Source organism: Myxocyprinus asiaticus, chromosome 20 (genome assembly GCF_019703515.2).
Source record: "Myxocyprinus asiaticus isolate MX2 ecotype Aquarium Trade chromosome 20, UBuf_Myxa_2, whole genome shotgun sequence".
Classification (NCBI taxonomy): Eukaryota; Metazoa; Chordata; class Actinopteri; order Cypriniformes; family Catostomidae; genus Myxocyprinus; species Myxocyprinus asiaticus.
Window position 1 is genome coordinate 1,923,087 of NC_059363.1, and position 19,197 is coordinate 1,942,283.

Genomic DNA, 19,197 nt, shown 5'->3' on the forward strand with positions numbered 1-19,197 from the left:
CAAAAGATTTTCAAAAGAATCACAAAGTGATGATTTCTGTAAGACAAATCAAATACAAACGTCTCATTTTAGGCTCTGATAACTGCTGCTGTAAGCCCCAAATACCTAAATCACCAGCTGTTTTTACCTTAGGAAGTTCTCTAAAAAAATTAGCCATTCTTTACGTGTCTGTGAGCTTGACTGTGTGAATAATCTAATGTTATATCTTGGCTGTCCAGAACAAAATACGCCATCCAGAAGAAAAAGCATGCTAAACAAATCATCAGAAAAATATGTTTTCGACTACTGATGATAAAACATTTTATATCATCGCAAAGGGGATGATCGCAGCTTTTGAATGACTGCTAGATTGAGCTTCTAGTCCACTCAGAGGCCGAGATATTTAATGAAACAATGAGGATGGTGCTTGAACTGAAAATTAGACTGAATGTCTATGGACGAGCACATCTGTGAGGGTTAAAATGCGTTAGAGCGCCACCTACATTTCAGGTCTGTATATTGTCATGGAATGTGCTGGAGAAAAAAAAAAAAAAAAAAAAAACATTTTCTAGAGCTTTCTGCCACCTAGTGGAATAAAATTAGACTTTTTGCAATTACTTCACAGTGTGTGTGAATGGTGAGCTTTTAAATTTGAGTGTGAAAAATTGCAGGTGGCAGCCTAAAAATGCCCCAGAGTTTAAGTTAACACAACATGACACACACACAAGCCGTCAGACAGCAATCAGTTTGCTCGTCTCAAAATCCATTAAAACAGATCAAAAGTACAATTAATATTATTTTGCATCAATCACTCATAAAACAAAAACAGCAGATTAATTATACTAAACATGAACAGTAAAATTTACATCCATGCACCAGCTGTCAGATCAGCCTACCTTAACTGATTATCTGTTAAATAGTGATATCTTAATGTGTTCTCAATAATAATAATAATAATAAAACATTAAAATTATTCAGTGTAATTAAAAACAGCGGCGTACTCCGAGTAAACACACTGAACTACTAATATTAGGCACTCTTACACCAGTTTATACACGATAAATTAATCAAACACAGTATATTTGCAGTATAGATTATAATGCAATGCATACTAATGCACATTTGATTTCTGTACTCTGTTGATGGGTTATATGGCATAGTATTATTACTATTTTAATAAAATAAAAAACTAAGAGTACGTAAACTAAACGTAAAGCACTTAATGCAAATCAAAACGAGAGCACAGATTGTTTAGAAGTGCGACTCGAAGCAGGCTAAAGCATGTTAAAGTAAATCAAAACTCTTAAATATGCTTCATTTTACCAAATCATGTTTTACAAAACATAAACAAACACTAAAAGTGACTTCCGGAGCAACAAGTGACCACAAACGCCCACAAAAACCGCACACGCGATATTTATGATTACATAAGATGCTGAACTCGTTAAATACACAATTCAGTGTAGAAATAAAAGTACATTTAAAGAGACTGAAGTGATTTTTGATGATAAATAACATTTTAAGAGCGCGCGCTGGCTAACATTGCTAACACTTCTGAGGAAAAACTACGAAAAAGTGTCATTTTTTGCTCACCTGCTGGGTTCTTCGATGTATTGCGCATTTAATCTACAGCACTGGTGATTCTGAAGCAGAAGTTATGGTTTATGATGATTATAATCCGATATTTGGTTAAGTTTGTTTTTTCGGGATTGACGCATGTTTGAGGTTTCTCTGGTCGCACTCCAGCTGCTGCGTCACTTCCGCTCGGAATACCAAAGGAAAGGGGATCCGTCCGTTTTAATCATATCCATGCGCGGGTCTATTTTCCGTTTCATCGAGTCACGAGATCTGCTTTTTTAAACCAGAGAGGAGAGTAAATGAAAGTGTGTTTGTTTTTTAAAGAAGCAAAACATGATTATGTTTGAATTCAGATCGAAACTAAATGAACGAAATAAACAATTCTGCTGCGCGTTCGTGAGCGCATGACGTCAGCGGTATGGAATGTCTGGAATGAGAGCAGCTGTGACGTCAGATCTGCACATTACCGCAGTAAAACTGGGTGCTTACTATGATGATTTGTGAGTCTCTATCATGTAATAATCAGTGTTGATGTAATGCATTACCAAGTAATTAATTACTGTAATTAAATTACTTTTTCATTAAAAAGTAAAGTAAGAGATTACTCTTAATTTTTCAGTAATTTAATTACAGTTACTTCTGATGTAATTGCTTTAAATACTGTATAGACTATAGAGCAATTCTATATAAAACATTAGTGAATTTAAAATCGAGATTTAATGTCTAAATATATGTTTTCTAATTTCAGGCTGCCCCCTTAAATTTTTGGCCAGTTCATGAATCATTTATTAGATTTTATATAATTTATTTGAAAGAATTAAAAGAACAGTTTCATGTCTATCCTAGTATTTTTCATCTGGTCGAGGTTGATAAGGGTTTTAGAAAGTAATAAGTAATGCAATTACTTTTCAGAAAGAGTAATTAGTACAGTAATCTAATTACACTGTAGAAGATGTAATTAGTAGTTAGTAATTAATTACTTTTTTTAGAGTAACTTACCCAACACTGTTAATAATATTTTGAAATATTTTTGCATTAATATAAAACTTGTTTGGGAGTTTTTAAATGAAGTTACACAACATTTGTGGCATAATGTTGATTACCACAAAAAAAAAAAAAAAAAAAAAATTATCTCAACTCGTCTCTCCTTTTCTTTAAAAAAAAAAAAAATCAAAAATGGAGGTTACAGTGAGGCACTTACAATGGAAGTCAATGGGGCCAAAGGCAGAAATGTGAATCTTATAATTTGATAAAAACACTTGTGTATTTATTAAGATGTAAAGTTGTTTAAATCGTCATTTTAGGGTTTACAGGGTTACATCGTCATGCAAGGAAGTTTTAAAATTGTCTATAACTTCACACAGATGTGGTTAGTAAGTGATTTTATCACAGTAAATGTGATAAAATGTTAACACACATATTGTTTATGTCTTGTGTCTATACTTTTGAAACAGTGAGTATTTTAATGTTTACAGATTATTGACCCCATTGACTTCCATTGTAAGTGCGTCACTGTAACCTCAATTTTTGTTTTAAACAATTATTGCTTTGTTTTAAAGAAAATGAGGGACGAGTCTAAATGAATGTTTATGGTAATCAATATTATGCCACAAATGCTGTTGATTGAATTTAACTTGTATTGAGCTGGAATATTCCAAAGGACATAAAACAATAAAGGAAATAAAACATCACCAAATGTGTTTGCTGTAGCATTTCTATAATCTATATTCAATATTATTAAATAAAAATACAGTTGTCAAGTCATTTACAAATATATATAAACATAACTCTCTTAAAAGTAAAGTTTCTTTCATTTCTCAGTAGTTATTAAAGACAAACACTCAATGGATGATTAAATCAGCAGGTGTGACAGGAATGAACAGTTTTGTGAACAGAACATAATCATATTGAATATTTCAGAGTAACTACAAAAGCTCAGCATGAACATGTCAGTGTAAACAACTGTGTGTAAGACACTTATAGCTGCACTTAAAAAAAGCTTTAAAAAAAATAGATTTTATTTTTTTAATAAAATCCACTGTCTATATCACTATTATACTACACTAAAAAATAAAAATATATTTTTTTAAGATTTAGGCTACGCATTTCAATTTCTTAACAAAATTAGATCAAATTGAGTTGTGTAATTTTAACTAAATTAAATTAATAAAACTTAAAATATTACTTTTTTCTACTGTATTTTGTTAAAGATTACTCAATTTAATTTGATGGAATTTTGTTATGCAATTTAAATGTGTAAATCTCAAAATTTACACATTTAAAAATTTACACGTTTTTTGAGTGTATGAATACTGCAGTGTATATTATTGTGCTAAATATATATATATATATATATATATATATATATATATATATATATATATATATATTATATGACTTGACCTCTCAGTTAGAGCCACATTTGTGGTTTTGAAAGAGCTTCTAATTTGGGCGTTTATTATTACATTTACAGTTGCCCTTAAATTGAAAAAGAAAAAGAAAAGAAACATACACAGCATTACACATTTAAAGTAAGTTTCTTTCATATGTAAGTACACTCAGTGGATGATTAAATCTGCAGGTGTAAAAGGAAATATTACTGCTTAAACCTCAACGTAACAACAAATGCTAATAATAAAAAAGTCGACTTACACAACTGTAAAGACAGCTTTCTTCCGTTTTCTAAATAAAATGAACTGCGTCTTGTTTTATATCACTCCGTGTATACTGCAACTGTTCATGTTAAATGTTAAACAAACTAAAACTAAACACTAAAATAGTAAGTAAAGTACTAAGTCAAAAACATAAACTGCATTTGTATGTTTAAAAAAAAAATCACATGACAATTTGTCTGACCTCCTAAAATAAATGGTGTTTGGTCTTAACCTGATAACAATTAAACGCCCAAATTAGGAGCAGCAAAATTTAGAAAAATAATTTAGTCTCATATGGAAACTTCACTGTAATACTACACATGTATATCATTGTGTTTATGCAAAAGTTTCACTGAACTTTAAACAAAGTGAATTAAAACTCATCATCGCTGATGTCGCCTCTCGTCTGCTCCTCTTCAAACACGTCTTGTAGATTCTTCTGTGTCTCTGACACTTTTAAAGACTCCGTCACAGTTTTCCCAAGTTCATCAATCTGTTCTAACAGTTCATTATCATCTTCAGTGTTCCTGGGATGTTCCTCAGCACAGGTGAGATGTTCATTAACATTCAGAGAGATTTCACTGCCTGTGTTATGATTAAACTCCACATTTAACTGCAACTTTTCATCTTCCTCCAGATCAGTTTGACTGGAGCTTTCCAACAGGCTGCTGTTTACAGGTGTGGACACTAAAGCAGGTGTCACATCATCTCTCTGGACTTTGACCTCATCAAACACCATATGAAGAAGGAAATGGCCGTCTGTGGTCACTGATGGCAGCTCTAGCGCAAGTTTCGAAGGATTGTTAGATTCTTTTGCACACAGGGATGTGATGGAGGCTGCAGAGGGACTCTGCAGGTCATTCTGCAGGTTGTCCAGAAGGTGACGCATTTTATTCTATTGGAAATATTGGAAACACTGACAACTGAGTCAACGGAAGGAAGTGGTGCTACAAAACACATGAGTGTGGGTTTGATGATTCTACTAGAGAACAAATAAGATCAGTTTTTATTTCATTTCAAATATTCCAAGCGACAAACAGTTCCTTAACACCTATCCATCCATCCACCCATCCATCCATCCATCCATGCAGTTTATCTGTCCATCCATTAATCCATCCAATCTATAAGTCCGTCCATCCATCTGTCCATCTATCCATCCACCATCCATCCATCCAATCTATCTGTTCATTCATCCATCCAATCTATCTGTTCATCCATCCATCCAATCTATCTGTTCATCCATCCATCCATCATCCAATATATCTGTCCATCCTTTCATCCATACAATCTATATGTTCATCCATCCATTTGTCCATCTGCCTATCCATCCATTCAACCATCCATCCTTCCATCCATCCAATTTATCTATCCATCCATTAATCCATCCAATCTATAAGTCTGTCCATCCATCTATCCATCTATCCATCCACCATCCATCCATCCAATCTATCTGTTCATCCATCCATCCAATCTATCTGTTCATCCATCCATCCATCATCCAATATATCTGTCCATCCATTCATCCATACAATCTATATGTTCATCCATCCATTTGTCCATCCGCCTATCCATCCATTCATCCATACAATCTATATGTTCATCCATCCATTTGTCCATCCGCCTATCCATCCATTCATCCATCCATCCATCCTTCCATCCGTCCAATTTATCTGTCCATCCATTAATCCATCCAATCTATAAGTCTGTCCATCCATCTGTCCATCCATCCATCCAATATATCTGTCCATCCATTCATCCATTCATCCATCCATCCTTCCATTAATCCATCCAATCTATAAATCTGTCCATCCATCTATCCATCCACCATCCATCCATCCAATCTATCTGTTCATCCATCCATCCATCCATCCACCCATCCAATCTATCTGTCCATCTATCCATCCTATCTATCTGTTCATCCATCCATCCAATCTATCTGTTCATCCATCCATCCATCCAATCTATCTGTTCATTCATCCATCCATCCATCCATCCATCCAATATATCTGTCCATCCATTCATCCATTCATCCTTCCATTAATCCATCCAATCTATAAGTCTGTCCATCCATCTATCCATCCACCATCCATCCATCCAATCTATCTGTTCATCCATCCATCCATCCAATCTATCTGTCCATCCATTCATCCATCCATCCTTCCATTAATCCATCTATCCATCCACCATTCATCCATCCAATCTATCTGTTCATTCATCCATCCATCCATCCATCCAATATATCTGTCCATCCATTCATCCATCCATCCATCCATCCATCTGTCCATCCATCCATCCATCCAATCTATCTGTCCATCCATCCATCCGTCCATCCATCCATCAGTCATTCCATTCTATCTATCCGTCTGCCCATCCGTCTGTGTCTGTCTGTCTGTCTATCTGTCTGTCTTTCTTTCATTCTTTCAATCTATCACTTGCACGCTTGTGAATCAAACTACATTTTAATTTATTGATTTGAATGAAATAAAACAGTAGAAATTAAATGAGAAAGCTTGGCACTCTCATTATATACATACAGTATTTCTCATGTAGATTTTTTGATGACATTGTATTTTATAAATCCCAAATCCTCACCTCATCCAATCGATGTCTGTTCATGTGAATGTGACGTTCAAATACCCGCTTCAGAACCCTGTAAGAAGAAACACTTAACTTGACTTAAAACATATTTAATATGAACACAGCATATACTGTAACTCAATGTAAGGAAACTCACAAACCTGTCAGAGTAGAGGCTCTGTGCCAAGATCTCATTGGTCACATCTGCAATAAACTCCAGGTACATCAATTCTTCTTCCCTAGTAACAAGAACAAGGTCAGAGAGATACCACTGAATGACACATGAACAGAAATCTAACAGAGCCAAATTACAAATGGTTGTTATACGTGAAATTTTTCAATCTATAGCTCATTATCATCTCTATGATTCTCTCTATAGTTACTGTAGCAACATTAGGAAAACATTTGCAATCTAAGTGCCATGTTACTATGTATTTTTTAAATTACTGTAGAGTTTGATATCACCCTGCCCTTTATCATTAATACACAGAATAAAATGACAGAACACTCACTCTGCTGTTACTTTTCTCATTATGGGCGACCTCATGCCCTCTGGTGAAACCCTGAAACAAAAGCCACAGTGTACTGTTTTGTAAATTAAGCCAAAAAAGTGACAATCTTTGCAACATACTGTACAAAGTATTGTAGAAGTCAAACACCCTGACTGCACTGGATGCATCGAAGTGAACATTCAAAATGATCAATCACCAATCAGCTGTGAGCTCGAGTAGACTTCAGCGATGGTTAAATGTGTGAATAACCAGTATTCTACTTTATTTTCAATGGAAATCCACATTTATTATTATACTTATTATTTAATAGCCATTCTAACATTATTGTTGCTAAAACTGTGTATATATGAGGTTAGAAACAAAAGATTGTAAAAAATTTGAAGACCAGAGAGCAGAAATGTATTGAGCTGGCTTTAATTTAACAGTCTGAAGATATTTAAATTTATAACGAATATAAATCTTGGCAAAAAGATTCATACGTATCATATTTGGTAAGTAAAATCCTTTTATTTAAGACGGACGGGACAATAAAGTGGCTGGAGTCGCATCATTGATAATAACGGCATCTATTTGCTTTTGACGTGACGGGACGTGATGCGATGCTCGTGTCCGGTGTAGACAGGGTTTAAGCTCTTTACCTGGAGGATGAGAGAATAAAGTGTTCTCTAAACCTGTTTATCCTGCTGTGATGTCTAAATGAATCTGATTCTTCATCCGACCACTCGTGATCAAGACTAAAAGGCTGTAAAAACAAAACAAAAAAAAAGACAAAGATTTAACAAGAGATCTGCATGCTTACAGTATATATAATTATGTATGTGTGTATATATATATATATATATATATTACACAACGCTCTGGAATACTCAATTCATTTACATTTACATTTATGCATTTGGCAGACGCTTTTATCCAAAGTGACTTACAGTGCACTTATTACAGGGACAATTCCCCTGGAGCAACCTGGAGTTAAGTGCCTTGCTCAAGGACACAATGGTGGTGGCTGTGGGGATCAAACCAGCAACCTTATGCTTACTAGTTCTGTGCTTACGCCGCCACCACCACTCCTACTCCGATTCTGATTGGTCGCTGGCGCCATCTAGTGGTCTGATATTTTTGTATAACAACCGCACATTCACATATCAGACCACTCATCCGAGTTTTTAAAATGATCTTTCCTGCTTCGTAGATCACTGTGCGATCTCTACAATTAAGCTAATAAAATAATTTAAACTCAAATCAATGTTTCATGTGCATTTATTTATTTATTTGGCAAGTAGTCTTGTAATAAGCTGGATAATGAGGAGTCAGACAGTCATTAATTTCAAAATAAACACCAACAGAAGTCCGGAGGTTGATTTCAGCTGTTCGGTGATTTACTGTCTTGTCACTTAATGAAATAATTTCAATGCAAAATGCCCTTGTATTTATTTATTTGGTTAATGGCCATGTAATAAGTGGGATAATGTACAGTCAGCCGGATGTTATCGCAAAATAAACCCCTTCAGGGTGATAATAATAATAATAATAATAATACATTTGATTTATAATGCGCTTTTCTAGTACCCAAAGCGCTACAAACAGATGCAAATAAGACAAATAAAATACAAAAGTTCTGTAATACAGTACAAAACAATAAATCATTCTAAACAATACAAAAGAACTAATCAATACAATAAAATACTAGTGATCTCAATCTATATAAGCAATTTTAAAAAGATGGGTTTATAACAACTTCTTAAAACTGTCTAATGTGGAAGCATCTCTAACAGCAAGAGGAAGTGCATTCCATAATCTAGGTCCAGCAACTGAAAAAGCTCTCTCACCCATAGATTTTAGTCTACAAAGAGGCTGCTGAAGAGTAAAAGAATCAGCAGAACGAAGAGAACGAGAGGGCATGTAAAGGGTAACTAAGTCACAGATATAAGAAGGGGCCGTTCCATGCACAGCGTTGTAAGTTAGCGTGAGAGATTTAAAATCAATACGCGACTGAACAAGAAGCCAATGCAAACTATAAAGCACGCCTGTGATGTGCTGATGTGATGGAGTAGAAGTGAGAACACGTGCTGCTGAATTCTGAATATACTGTAACCGTTTGATAGATTTAGCAGGTAGACCAACAAATAGTGCGTTACAATAATCAATCCTGGAAGTAACAAATGCGTAACAAATAAACCTTTCAGCATCAGGCAATGTAAGGAAAGGCCTAATTCTAGCAATGTTTCTAAGGTGATGGAATACAGATTTTCTGATACACTTAATGTGTGAATCTAATGTCAAATGAGCATCAAAAATTACACCAAGGTTACGAGCATGAGTAGATGGAACTACAATACTATCATCCATAATCAAACTGAAATTGCTACCTTTGTGAATAGCTGCTGGTGTGCCAATGAGAAGAACCTCTTTCTTTGAACAATTCAATTTAAAACAATTATGGTGCATCCACATTTTTATTTCCTGCACACACTCAGAAAATGTTTTTAGAGGTAACATTAATATCAGACTTAGAGCTGATATAGATCTGAGTATCATCAGCATAAAAGTGGTACCCAAAGCCATAATTCCTAATAATTTGCCCCAGAGGAAGCATATAAATGATACAAGAGTCTTCCGCTTTGCGTCGGGGTCTTAATTATATTACAGCTTCATTTTCTGTTAATGCAAGATTTTCTGTAAAGCTGCTTTGAAACGATGTGTGTTGTGAAAAGCGCTATACAAATAAAAATGTATTTGCGAACAGGTTTATTTTGCATTAACAACCGGCTGACTGTACATTGTCCCTTACATTTATAATACCATCAAAAGTTTAGACACACCTATTAATTATTTATTACTCCTAATTTTCACATTATAAAATAGTAGTAGTCATCAAACCTTTGAAATAACATAAATAGAAATATGGGAATTATGTAGTGTCAAAACAATTGTATTCAAATGAAAGCTCTCTTGGATAAATTGCTCTGTATGCACAATTTATATTTGTCTAAGAAAAAAAGTACTTCCAAGCATTTAAGTATAAGCTTCATCATAAGATCATGAAAAACATAAATTCAGTTAAGTATGTCCAAATATTTGACTGGTAGAGTACATTGTATTATTAGCCCGTCTAATAAACTTGCCTGTGGTGAGTCGAGCTGTGGTGAAAAGCCTCGCTTGGACAGTGTGCTACGGACAACACAATAATTGCATCGTTATACCATCAGATGCCCCAAAATATCCATATATCAACAACTTTTACATCCTAAAACAGCTGTAATGTGGCTATACCTCCCATGGTACGTCTCCTGTCGTACAATCCTGGACGATGAATTCTTCTCTTCACTTTTCCTCTTCGGGGGAGTGTAATAGCGATACTGTAACAGTGTGGACTTATGGTCTGATTTGAGAGTTCTCGGTGTGAATGGTTTCTCCTGAGTGAAGTGATGAGCGTGTTTCAGCAGCACGTCTCCGCTGTAGGTCTTCTGTGTGGGATCCTGGAAGCTTTTGTATCTTCTCTGACCGGTAGATGTTGCACAAGAGTGTCCTGTATGATGCCATTGAGGGTTTGGGCTTCTGAAACTCAACTCTGAGGCAGATCGAGGATGATTTGCAGATGTACTAACTGTCTGGGGTGGATACACGATTTGTTTGGAATGGAACGAGGTGCTGATTCTGGGTGATGACATCATTGATTGGTTCAGGTAATGATAGCCACTGTCATCTCCTTGAACGGACGGTCTACTCTGGAAATAAAATGGTTATAAAGAAGGAATGAACTTCAGTTCTGAACACAATCAAGTTTTGAACAGCATCATTTAATTTACTTAAGCAATATTGTACAAGAGGCCATGTAATATTGTGAATATAGTCACAACTAAAGGATGTGGTATTCACAAAATATCACAGCCTCAAGTGCCTTCTTGCTTTTATAAAACGATTATTTCATTTTAAAAATATTCAGGACTCAAATTTAAAGTAATATGCCGGGTTCAATACAAGTTAAGCTCAATCGACAGCATTTGAGGCATAATGTTACACCTGGAGTCACAAGTTTGAATCCAGGGCATGCTGAGTGACTCCAGCCAGGTCTCCTAAGCAACCAAATTGGCCCGGTTGCTAGGGTGGGTAGTCACATGGGGTAACCTCCTCGTGGTCGCTATAATGTGGTTCTCGCTCTCGGTGGGGCGCGTGGTGAGTTGTGCGTGGATGCTGCGGAGAATAGCGTGAAGCCTCCCACGCGCTATGTCTCCACGGTAACGCGCTCAATAAGCCACGTGATAAGATGCGCGGATTGACGGTCTCAGACGCGGAGGCAACTGAGTTTCGTCCTCCGCCGCCCGGATTGAGGCGAGTCACTATGCCACCACGAGGACTTAGAGCGCATTGGGAATTGGCCATTCCAAACTGTGGAGAAAAAAAAATCGAGGCACTTACAATGGAAGTCATTGGGGCCAATCCATAAATGTTAAAATACTCAGTTTCAGTGAAGTTAAGTATAGCCACAAGACGTAAACAATATGTGTGTTAACATGATTTTAGTGTGATAAAATCGCTTCTGTGTGAAGTTATAACCAATTTTAAAACTTCCTTACCATGGCGATGTAATGCCAAAACAACTTTACAGCTCATAAAATACACTAGTTTTGACAGAAGAATTAATGTAAGTGCTTTTATAAAATTATAATCTTCACATTTCTGCCTTTAAACCTTGCAAAAATTGGCCCCATTGTCTTGTATCGTAAGTGCCTTGCTGTAAAACGATTTTTTTCCTCTTTTTTTTTTTTTTTTTTTTTAAAGAAAAGGAGGGTTCGAAAGACTTTTTTTGTGGTAATTGCCATTATTCCACAAATGCTGTCGATTGAGCTAAACTTGTATTGAACCCAGAATATTCCTGTATATTTTTTATTATTTAGATTTTTATCCAGATTCATTCTCTGACATTTTCCTAAAAAAACAAAACAGTTTTGAAAGTCTGTTTTCGGTAGAGGATGACATTGTTCCAGTGCGGATGAGAGGTGTAAACTCAGCAAAATCAAATGTATTAGTGTGGACATGGCCTTAGATCTCACATTCATAGAAGAACAGGAGGCCCTTGAGTTGATCCTGGAGTTCCTCTGTGAATCAGATCTTCCCGTTTGACTCCTCGTGTCTTTCCTTGAATGCTCGCGACGCTTTTGATCAACATCTACAAAGAAAGGAAAAATCATAGAGATAAATCTGAATTGAGTACGTCTTAAATTGCAAAACATATGCACATGAGGTGGACTTGTACTATGGTATATTCACTCACATTTGACGTTACTATGCATACTTTTAGGTACCGAGCAGTCAACAGCAGCTGGAAGAAATCAAGCCATTACATTTATAAAAAATAGACAGATAAAGAACATGTAGAATGAAAGCAAACCCATTTCCTGTGTGATACATAGAAATTAAAGAAACTGTCATATTACTTTTGGGAATTACCTTTGGCTGAATAAAGCTTTCTGTAATGTGACACCATATGGTCTTTAATCATGTATTGATTCATCAGTTTGCCAGATGAGCCAGAGAGGTACCCTGTATTACAGCACATAAAATCCATTAACAAATCATAAGAGATGCAATTTTTATATTAATGCACATATAACATTCATATTTAGGCCTAAACAATAATAATTGTATATAAACAATATATTAAATTGTAATATACAATAGTTATATTAATAAATAAATCTAAAATTAGATTAACATACTAACATTTCCATCACTTAGAGATAATACAGTAATCTCTACTGTGGCTGTACTACTGCAATAATACAATGACGTCATAAATAAACGACGGTACTGATACATGTCCAAAAATCATAAAAATAAATAAATAATTAATTAATTAAAATAGTAATTACAAAAATGTCAAAAAATCATGGAAACACCACGGTAATTGCATGGTACTGTAATGTACATGATTTAACAATAATGAATAAAAAGTTAATTATCGTCTGGTTAATATCATGTTATTTGCCTCATATCATGTACCTGGTTTGTGATCCATGTTGAGAAACTGTCCGGAATCCCATACTCAGTATACTCGCGTTTCACTGGAAATCGTCATTTTGAGCATTTATATGAATGTGAGGTAGTATATTAGTTAAAATAATACTTTATAAATAAATATTGCCTTTATTATTTCATCTTTTACAGCTTTGTTGCTAGCTGCCTGCTATCTGTCCTCGCTACTGCGAAGCTTCACCGGCCCATGAAGGTTGCTATGTCTGCGTCTGACGTCATCGTATCGCTGCAACGCAATCACGCACGCTGCTTCAAATTAACCCTTTTGCGACCTTCGGGGCATGTTTGTCTTTTTCATTTATTCATTTATAAAAAAAACATTTTTCGATCATTTTGGCTGTGTTAATGCCAATGGCATAAATTTAGCCAAAGGTGTGTATTTTTGGGGGAATTTTGGAATTTCAACGTCAGTTCCTATAATATATCTATAATACACTGTGTACACAAAATAGTCACACTCAGGACCTTCAGGACAAAAATGTCCCCATTGAAACCCATTACAACTGCAATATTTGATCCCAGTGCCATTAAAGCATAAAATCATGAATTCTATGATATTGTGATTTCATTCCTGAGCCCTGGCTTCAGAATGTATATTTTTCATATTTTCCACCAGATGGCGCCATTTTTCTCATGTTTAGCCTATGGAGCAAATACATGCTTTTTTCCTGTTTCCTGTTTTCTGTATTATAGAGCACTGCAGGCCAATTGAATAAATGATGCAGCTAAAATTGTGTGGGTGTGTCAGAGTGTGTTTTGTATGTGTGTGTTGAGAAATGTGTGTGTGTGTGTGTGTGTGTGTGTGTAGGGGGGCAGGTTTAAGTGGTTTACGAGGACCTTTTTAGGTTACAAAGTGGTAATTACAAGGGTATTATGCTATAAATGTGGTTTATGAGGACATTTCTAGTGTCCCCATAATTCAAATCGCTTAAAAATCATACTAAATGATGTTTAATTGAAAATGTAAAAATGCAGAAAGTTTTTTGTGAGGGTTAGGTTTAGGGGTAGGGTTAGGGTTAGGGGATAGAATCTATAGTTCATACAGTATAAAAATCATTATGTCTATGGAGAGTCCTCATAATGATAGCTGCACCAACGTGTGTGTGTGTGTGTGTGTGTGTGTGTGTGTGTGTAAGTGTGTGTGTGTGTGTTAAAAACAACTGCGGCATCATGTAAACAAACTGGCATTTAAAAGGTTAAGTCCTGAAAATGAATGAATATTTGATAGTTATGATCAGGACTGATGTTGGTTAAAAATCTAAGTCAGTGAAAGTGGAAAATAATATTATTATATAATATTTTTATGGACGTTTTTTGATCGGACATTTTTGTCCTTCAAGGTCTTGAGTGAGTTTTTTTGTATTATTATTATTAATTAATTAATTTATTTTTAAATCTGTGTTGACACAGACATTTTTGTCCTCTAAGGACCTCTGAGTAACTTTTTTTTTTTTCAAGGGTCCTTTTTAGGCCAAGGAAAAATAAAATAAAATAGAATAAACTACAAATTTATATTTGAATATAATACAATAACATTTATATTTAAAATAAAATAAAATACAATAAAATGTAAATAAAAATATATTTTAAATAGAAAATTGCATGTGCAACTGAATGATTTAAGACATGTATGAAGAGTATATTTAAAATGTTTTAAGGACCTATCCATGACCCTGAACATGATATATTATTATTCAGATTGAATTGTGAATATTTTTATCACATAAATCTATGTTGTTTTCTACTATAAAATCTGACACAATTCTTCGGTCAAGGTCTTAAACATTGTTCTAGAAACAACTAAACCTGCAAATGAGTGTCAGATTCACAATGAGTTAATTATTTATTAACTTTTTTTGTACATTTTTACTGCTATTTTGCCCTTCATCTGATCATATGTATAGAATATGTAAATATTCAGAAATTGCTGTGCAATCAATGCAGAATGATGCATAGCCTACTGTATACAAAAATAGAGACTATAAAAATTAACTACAGGACTTAAGAAATATACTAGTGCAGATACTTATAATCAAAGTGACTTAAAGTTCACAGTCCCCATTGAGTTCCACTGTTCACATCAGCCATCTCACATGACCCTTTACATAGAGCCTATTTCCTGTCTAAATGTGACTGATACTCTGAAATGATGTAAGTGTGTAAGCACTAAGTGTGCATTGTGGGTTAATGGTACAGTAACTTCTCTTTAAATTATTTACGAAAACACAGCTGTGTAGACAGCATTCCGGAATAAACAGCATTATGAATGTACACACCTGATAATTAATATTTGACATTGGAAATGACACATTTGGTTATGATTTAATTCCACACACCCTTGTCATTACTTATAGTTGTTTAGTCTTAAGGAGGGGCTGTACAGTTTCATCCATAATTGATAAGGAATCTCTGGATGGTTTTTGCTCAATAATCTACACATATTATGAGTGATAAAGATCTTACTTTCCTGTAAATGTGATTTAACATAGCATTCCATAACAGATAGTTATAATAATAAATGCAATATGATTTTTCACACTGACTGCCATACATTAATATAAACCTTTTTATTATTTAATTATTAATTTAATATTTAAGCATGCAGAAATGTTGTTATGTTTGTGGGAAAGAAATAGGACAAACTGCACACTGAGATCTAGAATGAAGAATTGCCAGTATCTCTAAATTGCAAAAATAAAATAAATAAATAAATTAAAAAAAAAAAATATATATATATATATATATATATATATATATATATATATATATATATATATATATATTTTTTTATTTAATCTTATTAAATGTAGATATATATATATATATATATATATATATATATATATATATATATATATATATATATATATACATTTAATAAGATTAAGTTTAAGTGTGAACTTGAAAATATTAAGTAAATTCTACATGTGTACTAAATTCAAACATGTAAAAATGAATGCTCTAGCTTATAAGTAAATATTATTATATGATCATGTATCAATCCTAAAATAGAAAACCTTGTAATATAAATTTGCTAATTTGAGTAAATTTCAGAAGTAAATAAAACAAGTTATTTTTACTGAACATTTCGAAGCTGGTGTTCCCAGCATGCAACAGGATTTAATAATTAAAGAGCTTTAATGGTTTCACTGTTTGCAAGTTACAATGTATTTATTGTTGATTTTGTTGTTACTTTTGGTATTTTCTTGTTTTGTGGAGCCTGATGATAATTTCTTCTCAAAGTTACTCAAAAATGAAAAAAATGGTCTTGAAATACTTGAAAATATGGTCTGTTAAATTTACTAGCAATTTCTGAGTAGAATTTGTTTCCTAATTTTTTTTTTTAACTAAACTCTCATGAAGACGATGACACAGAGGGTAAGGTGAACCCAATTGCTGGGACTTTATTCCACAATTAAAAACAGTAAAAAATAATCCAAAGGGATAACTGATGAAAAAGGCACAAGCCAAAACAATGATGAAAAACAAACAGAAATAACTCCAATATTCAGTTGTAGGATGAAGATGAGCAGGGTAGAGTCTGGATATCTCCACACATAGGGAATGTGTGTGTACATGTAGTGTTTGTGCTGATTAAAGAATACAGAACAGGTGTGGAGTGCTGATTAGTGAATAGGGAACTGGTGTGGAGGGAAACCGTTCATCAATAGTCAGGGGAATAGGAGCGGGTGGTGATAGGGAGAGGAAAGACAGATGACAGCGTGACAGTACTCCCCCCTCCACGGGCCGCTACAGCACCATGATCTACCCCACTGACGAGGAGCAGGTTGATCCAGGTGGTTCAGGTGGAATTCAGTGAAGAGGGCCTGGTCGCGGATGTCATCTCGGGGAACCCACAACCGTTCCTCAGGACTGTACCCTTCCCAGTACATGAGGTACTGCAACCAACCTTATCAACGCCAAGAGTCCACAAGGGTCTGGACTGCATACCCTAGACCATCCTCCAAGAGCACCGGTGGAGGAGGGGCATGCTCCTTATTGGAATATGGGGATGAAGGAGATGGAGAGGGCCGGTAAGGGTTTAATAATGAGACAAGGAAGGTGGGTGCAATATAACAGTGCAGAAGGGATTGGAAACGGTAAGTCACCGGGTTAATTTGGTGTGTGATTGTGATGGGACCTACAGTATGTAACAGGGACTTAGCTTTTTTGATGGTTTTTGGAGTTTGATGTATCAGGTGGAGAGCCACACATTCATGCCGAGACCAAAGTTAGGTGTCTCCAATTGCCAGGCATCGGCGTGAGTTTTCTACCTCCTGATGGCTTGCTGAAGGCAGATGTGAGCCATGTTCCAGAACCCATCACTAGTCTTAAACCAGTAGTCTACAGCTGGCAACTTAGATGATCCACCCATCCACGGAAACAGTGGAGGTTGGTAGCCCAGAATGCACTGGAAGGAGGTATGGCACAGGGAGGCATGGCGCAGGGAGTTCTGGGCATACTCTGCCCATGGGAGGAAGCTACTCCACTCATGCTGTTTCTGGTTGCAGTAGGTCCTGAGGAATCTGCCTATCTCCTGGATTTGACTCTCTGTCTGGCCATTAGTCTAAAGATGGTACCCAGAAGATAGGCTGAAAGAAACTCAAAGTAGGCAGAAGAAGGCTCTCCACACACTGGATGTGAACTGTGGTCCCCGGTCCGACACTATATCTTCTGGAAGCCCGAAATTTCAAAAGATCTGGTGGAAGAGAGCTTCTTTGTATGCTTTGGAAAAATTATCGACTGCAACCAGAATGCATGTAAAGCCCCTGGAAGAGGGAAGGTTGTGGCAAAATCCACCCCCAGATGAGACCAGGGTCTGTGGGGAATAGGTAGAGATTCCAGTTTCCCGGCAGTAAGATGTCGATGGACCTTGGAGATGGCGCACTCTGGACAGGCAAGAACATAGTCGGTAATGTCCTGGGTACGGGTAATGTACCCGGGTAATGGTTACGGGTCAGTGCCTGCATCTGTGTGACTCCTGGGTGGCCAGGACAAGGAGCTGAGTGCAGCCATTCCAAGAGGGAGTGGTGAAGTGGCCCAGGCATGTAAGTGTGGTTGGGTGGACAGTTTGCTGGAGCAGGGTTGATCTCAGTGGCCCAGGCAATCTCCTGATCAATAGTCCACAGAATGGGACTCAAGAGCATGGAAGGAGGAAGGATGGGCTCAGGAGATGAATAGGGAAAGTCAGGTGAATACAGACGAGAGAGAGCGTCTGCTTTAATGTTTTTGGATCCGAGTCTGTATGTGACAGTGAAGTGAAATCGTGTGAAGAATAGAGCCCAGCGAGCCTGGCGAGGGTTCAGCCTCTTGGCAGAGTGGAGGTATTTGAGGTTGCAATGGACAGTGATAAATTGAACGGGGTGCCGGGCCCCCTCTAACCAATGCTGTCATTCCTCTAATGCCATCTTGATCACCAAGAGCTCGCAGTTACCAATGTCATAGTTCTGCTCTGCTGGGGACAACTTCTTCAAGAAGAAAGCACAGGGGTGGAGCTTGGGAGGAGTTCCTTGCCACTGGGAGATAATGGCACCGATGCCGGTGACGGAGGCGTTGACCTCCACAAAAAAGGGAAACTCTAGATCCGGGTGCTTGAGGATTGGGGCACTGGTGAAGGTGGTTTTGAGCCTTGAACTGGTGGAGAAAGTCCTGCAGCACCTCATTCATATATGACTGGAAAATGGAGGGGGTGTTGACCAATCCATAAGGCATGACCAGATATTCGTTGTGGCTGCTAGATGTGATAAAAGCAGTTTTTCACTCCTCTCACTTATGGATGCAGATGAGGTTGTATGCTCTCCGCAGATTCAGTTTCGAGTAGATGGTGGTGCCATGTAGTAGTTCAAGTACTGCTGGGACTAGAG

General features: G+C 36.1%; 2 protein-coding genes across 3 annotated transcripts in view; both read right to left on the bottom strand.

Annotated features, from left to right (window-relative positions):
- LOC127410689 (tyrosine-protein phosphatase non-receptor type 21-like) overlaps window positions 1–1,758 on the bottom strand; it is a 52,107-nt gene extending 50,349 nt beyond the window's left edge. For both annotated transcript variants that reach the window (XM_051645855.1, XM_051645854.1), the window contains exon 1: window positions 1,573–1,758. The gene's annotated coding sequence lies outside the window, so the exon portion shown is untranslated. The remainder of the gene's footprint in view (window positions 1–1,572) is intronic.
- Window positions 1,759–3,263: 1,505 nt separating this feature from the next.
- spata7 (spermatogenesis associated 7) lies at window positions 3,264–13,586 on the bottom strand. The gene is made up of 11 exons (XM_051645901.1): window positions 13,301–13,586; window positions 12,749–12,841; window positions 12,573–12,620; window positions 12,352–12,467; window positions 10,571–11,025; window positions 10,423–10,468; window positions 7,972–8,042; window positions 7,301–7,351; window positions 6,950–7,027; window positions 6,804–6,861; window positions 3,264–5,106 (listed from the first exon to the last, which is right to left on the bottom strand). Exons 1-11 carry the CDS (start codon window positions 13,314–13,316, stop codon window positions 4,585–4,587), a joined length of 1,554 nt encoding a protein of 517 aa, XP_051501861.1. The 5' UTR covers window positions 13,317–13,586; the 3' UTR covers window positions 3,264–4,584.
- Window positions 13,587–19,197: the final 5,611 nt, after the last annotated feature.

What these genes read in the sequence shown, in the direction of transcription:
- spata7 (XM_051645901.1), bottom strand. An exon ending in CCTCCTGTTCTTCTATGAAT is followed by an intron (nt 11,026 to 12,351) that starts GTGAGATCTAAG and finishes TTTTATTTCCAG; the next exon opens with AGTAGACCGTCCGTTCAAGG. An exon ending in CATCACAGCAGGATAAACAG is followed by an intron (nt 7,352 to 7,971) that starts GTTTAGAGAACA and finishes CTTTTGTTTCAG; the next exon opens with GGTTTCACCAGAGGGCATGA.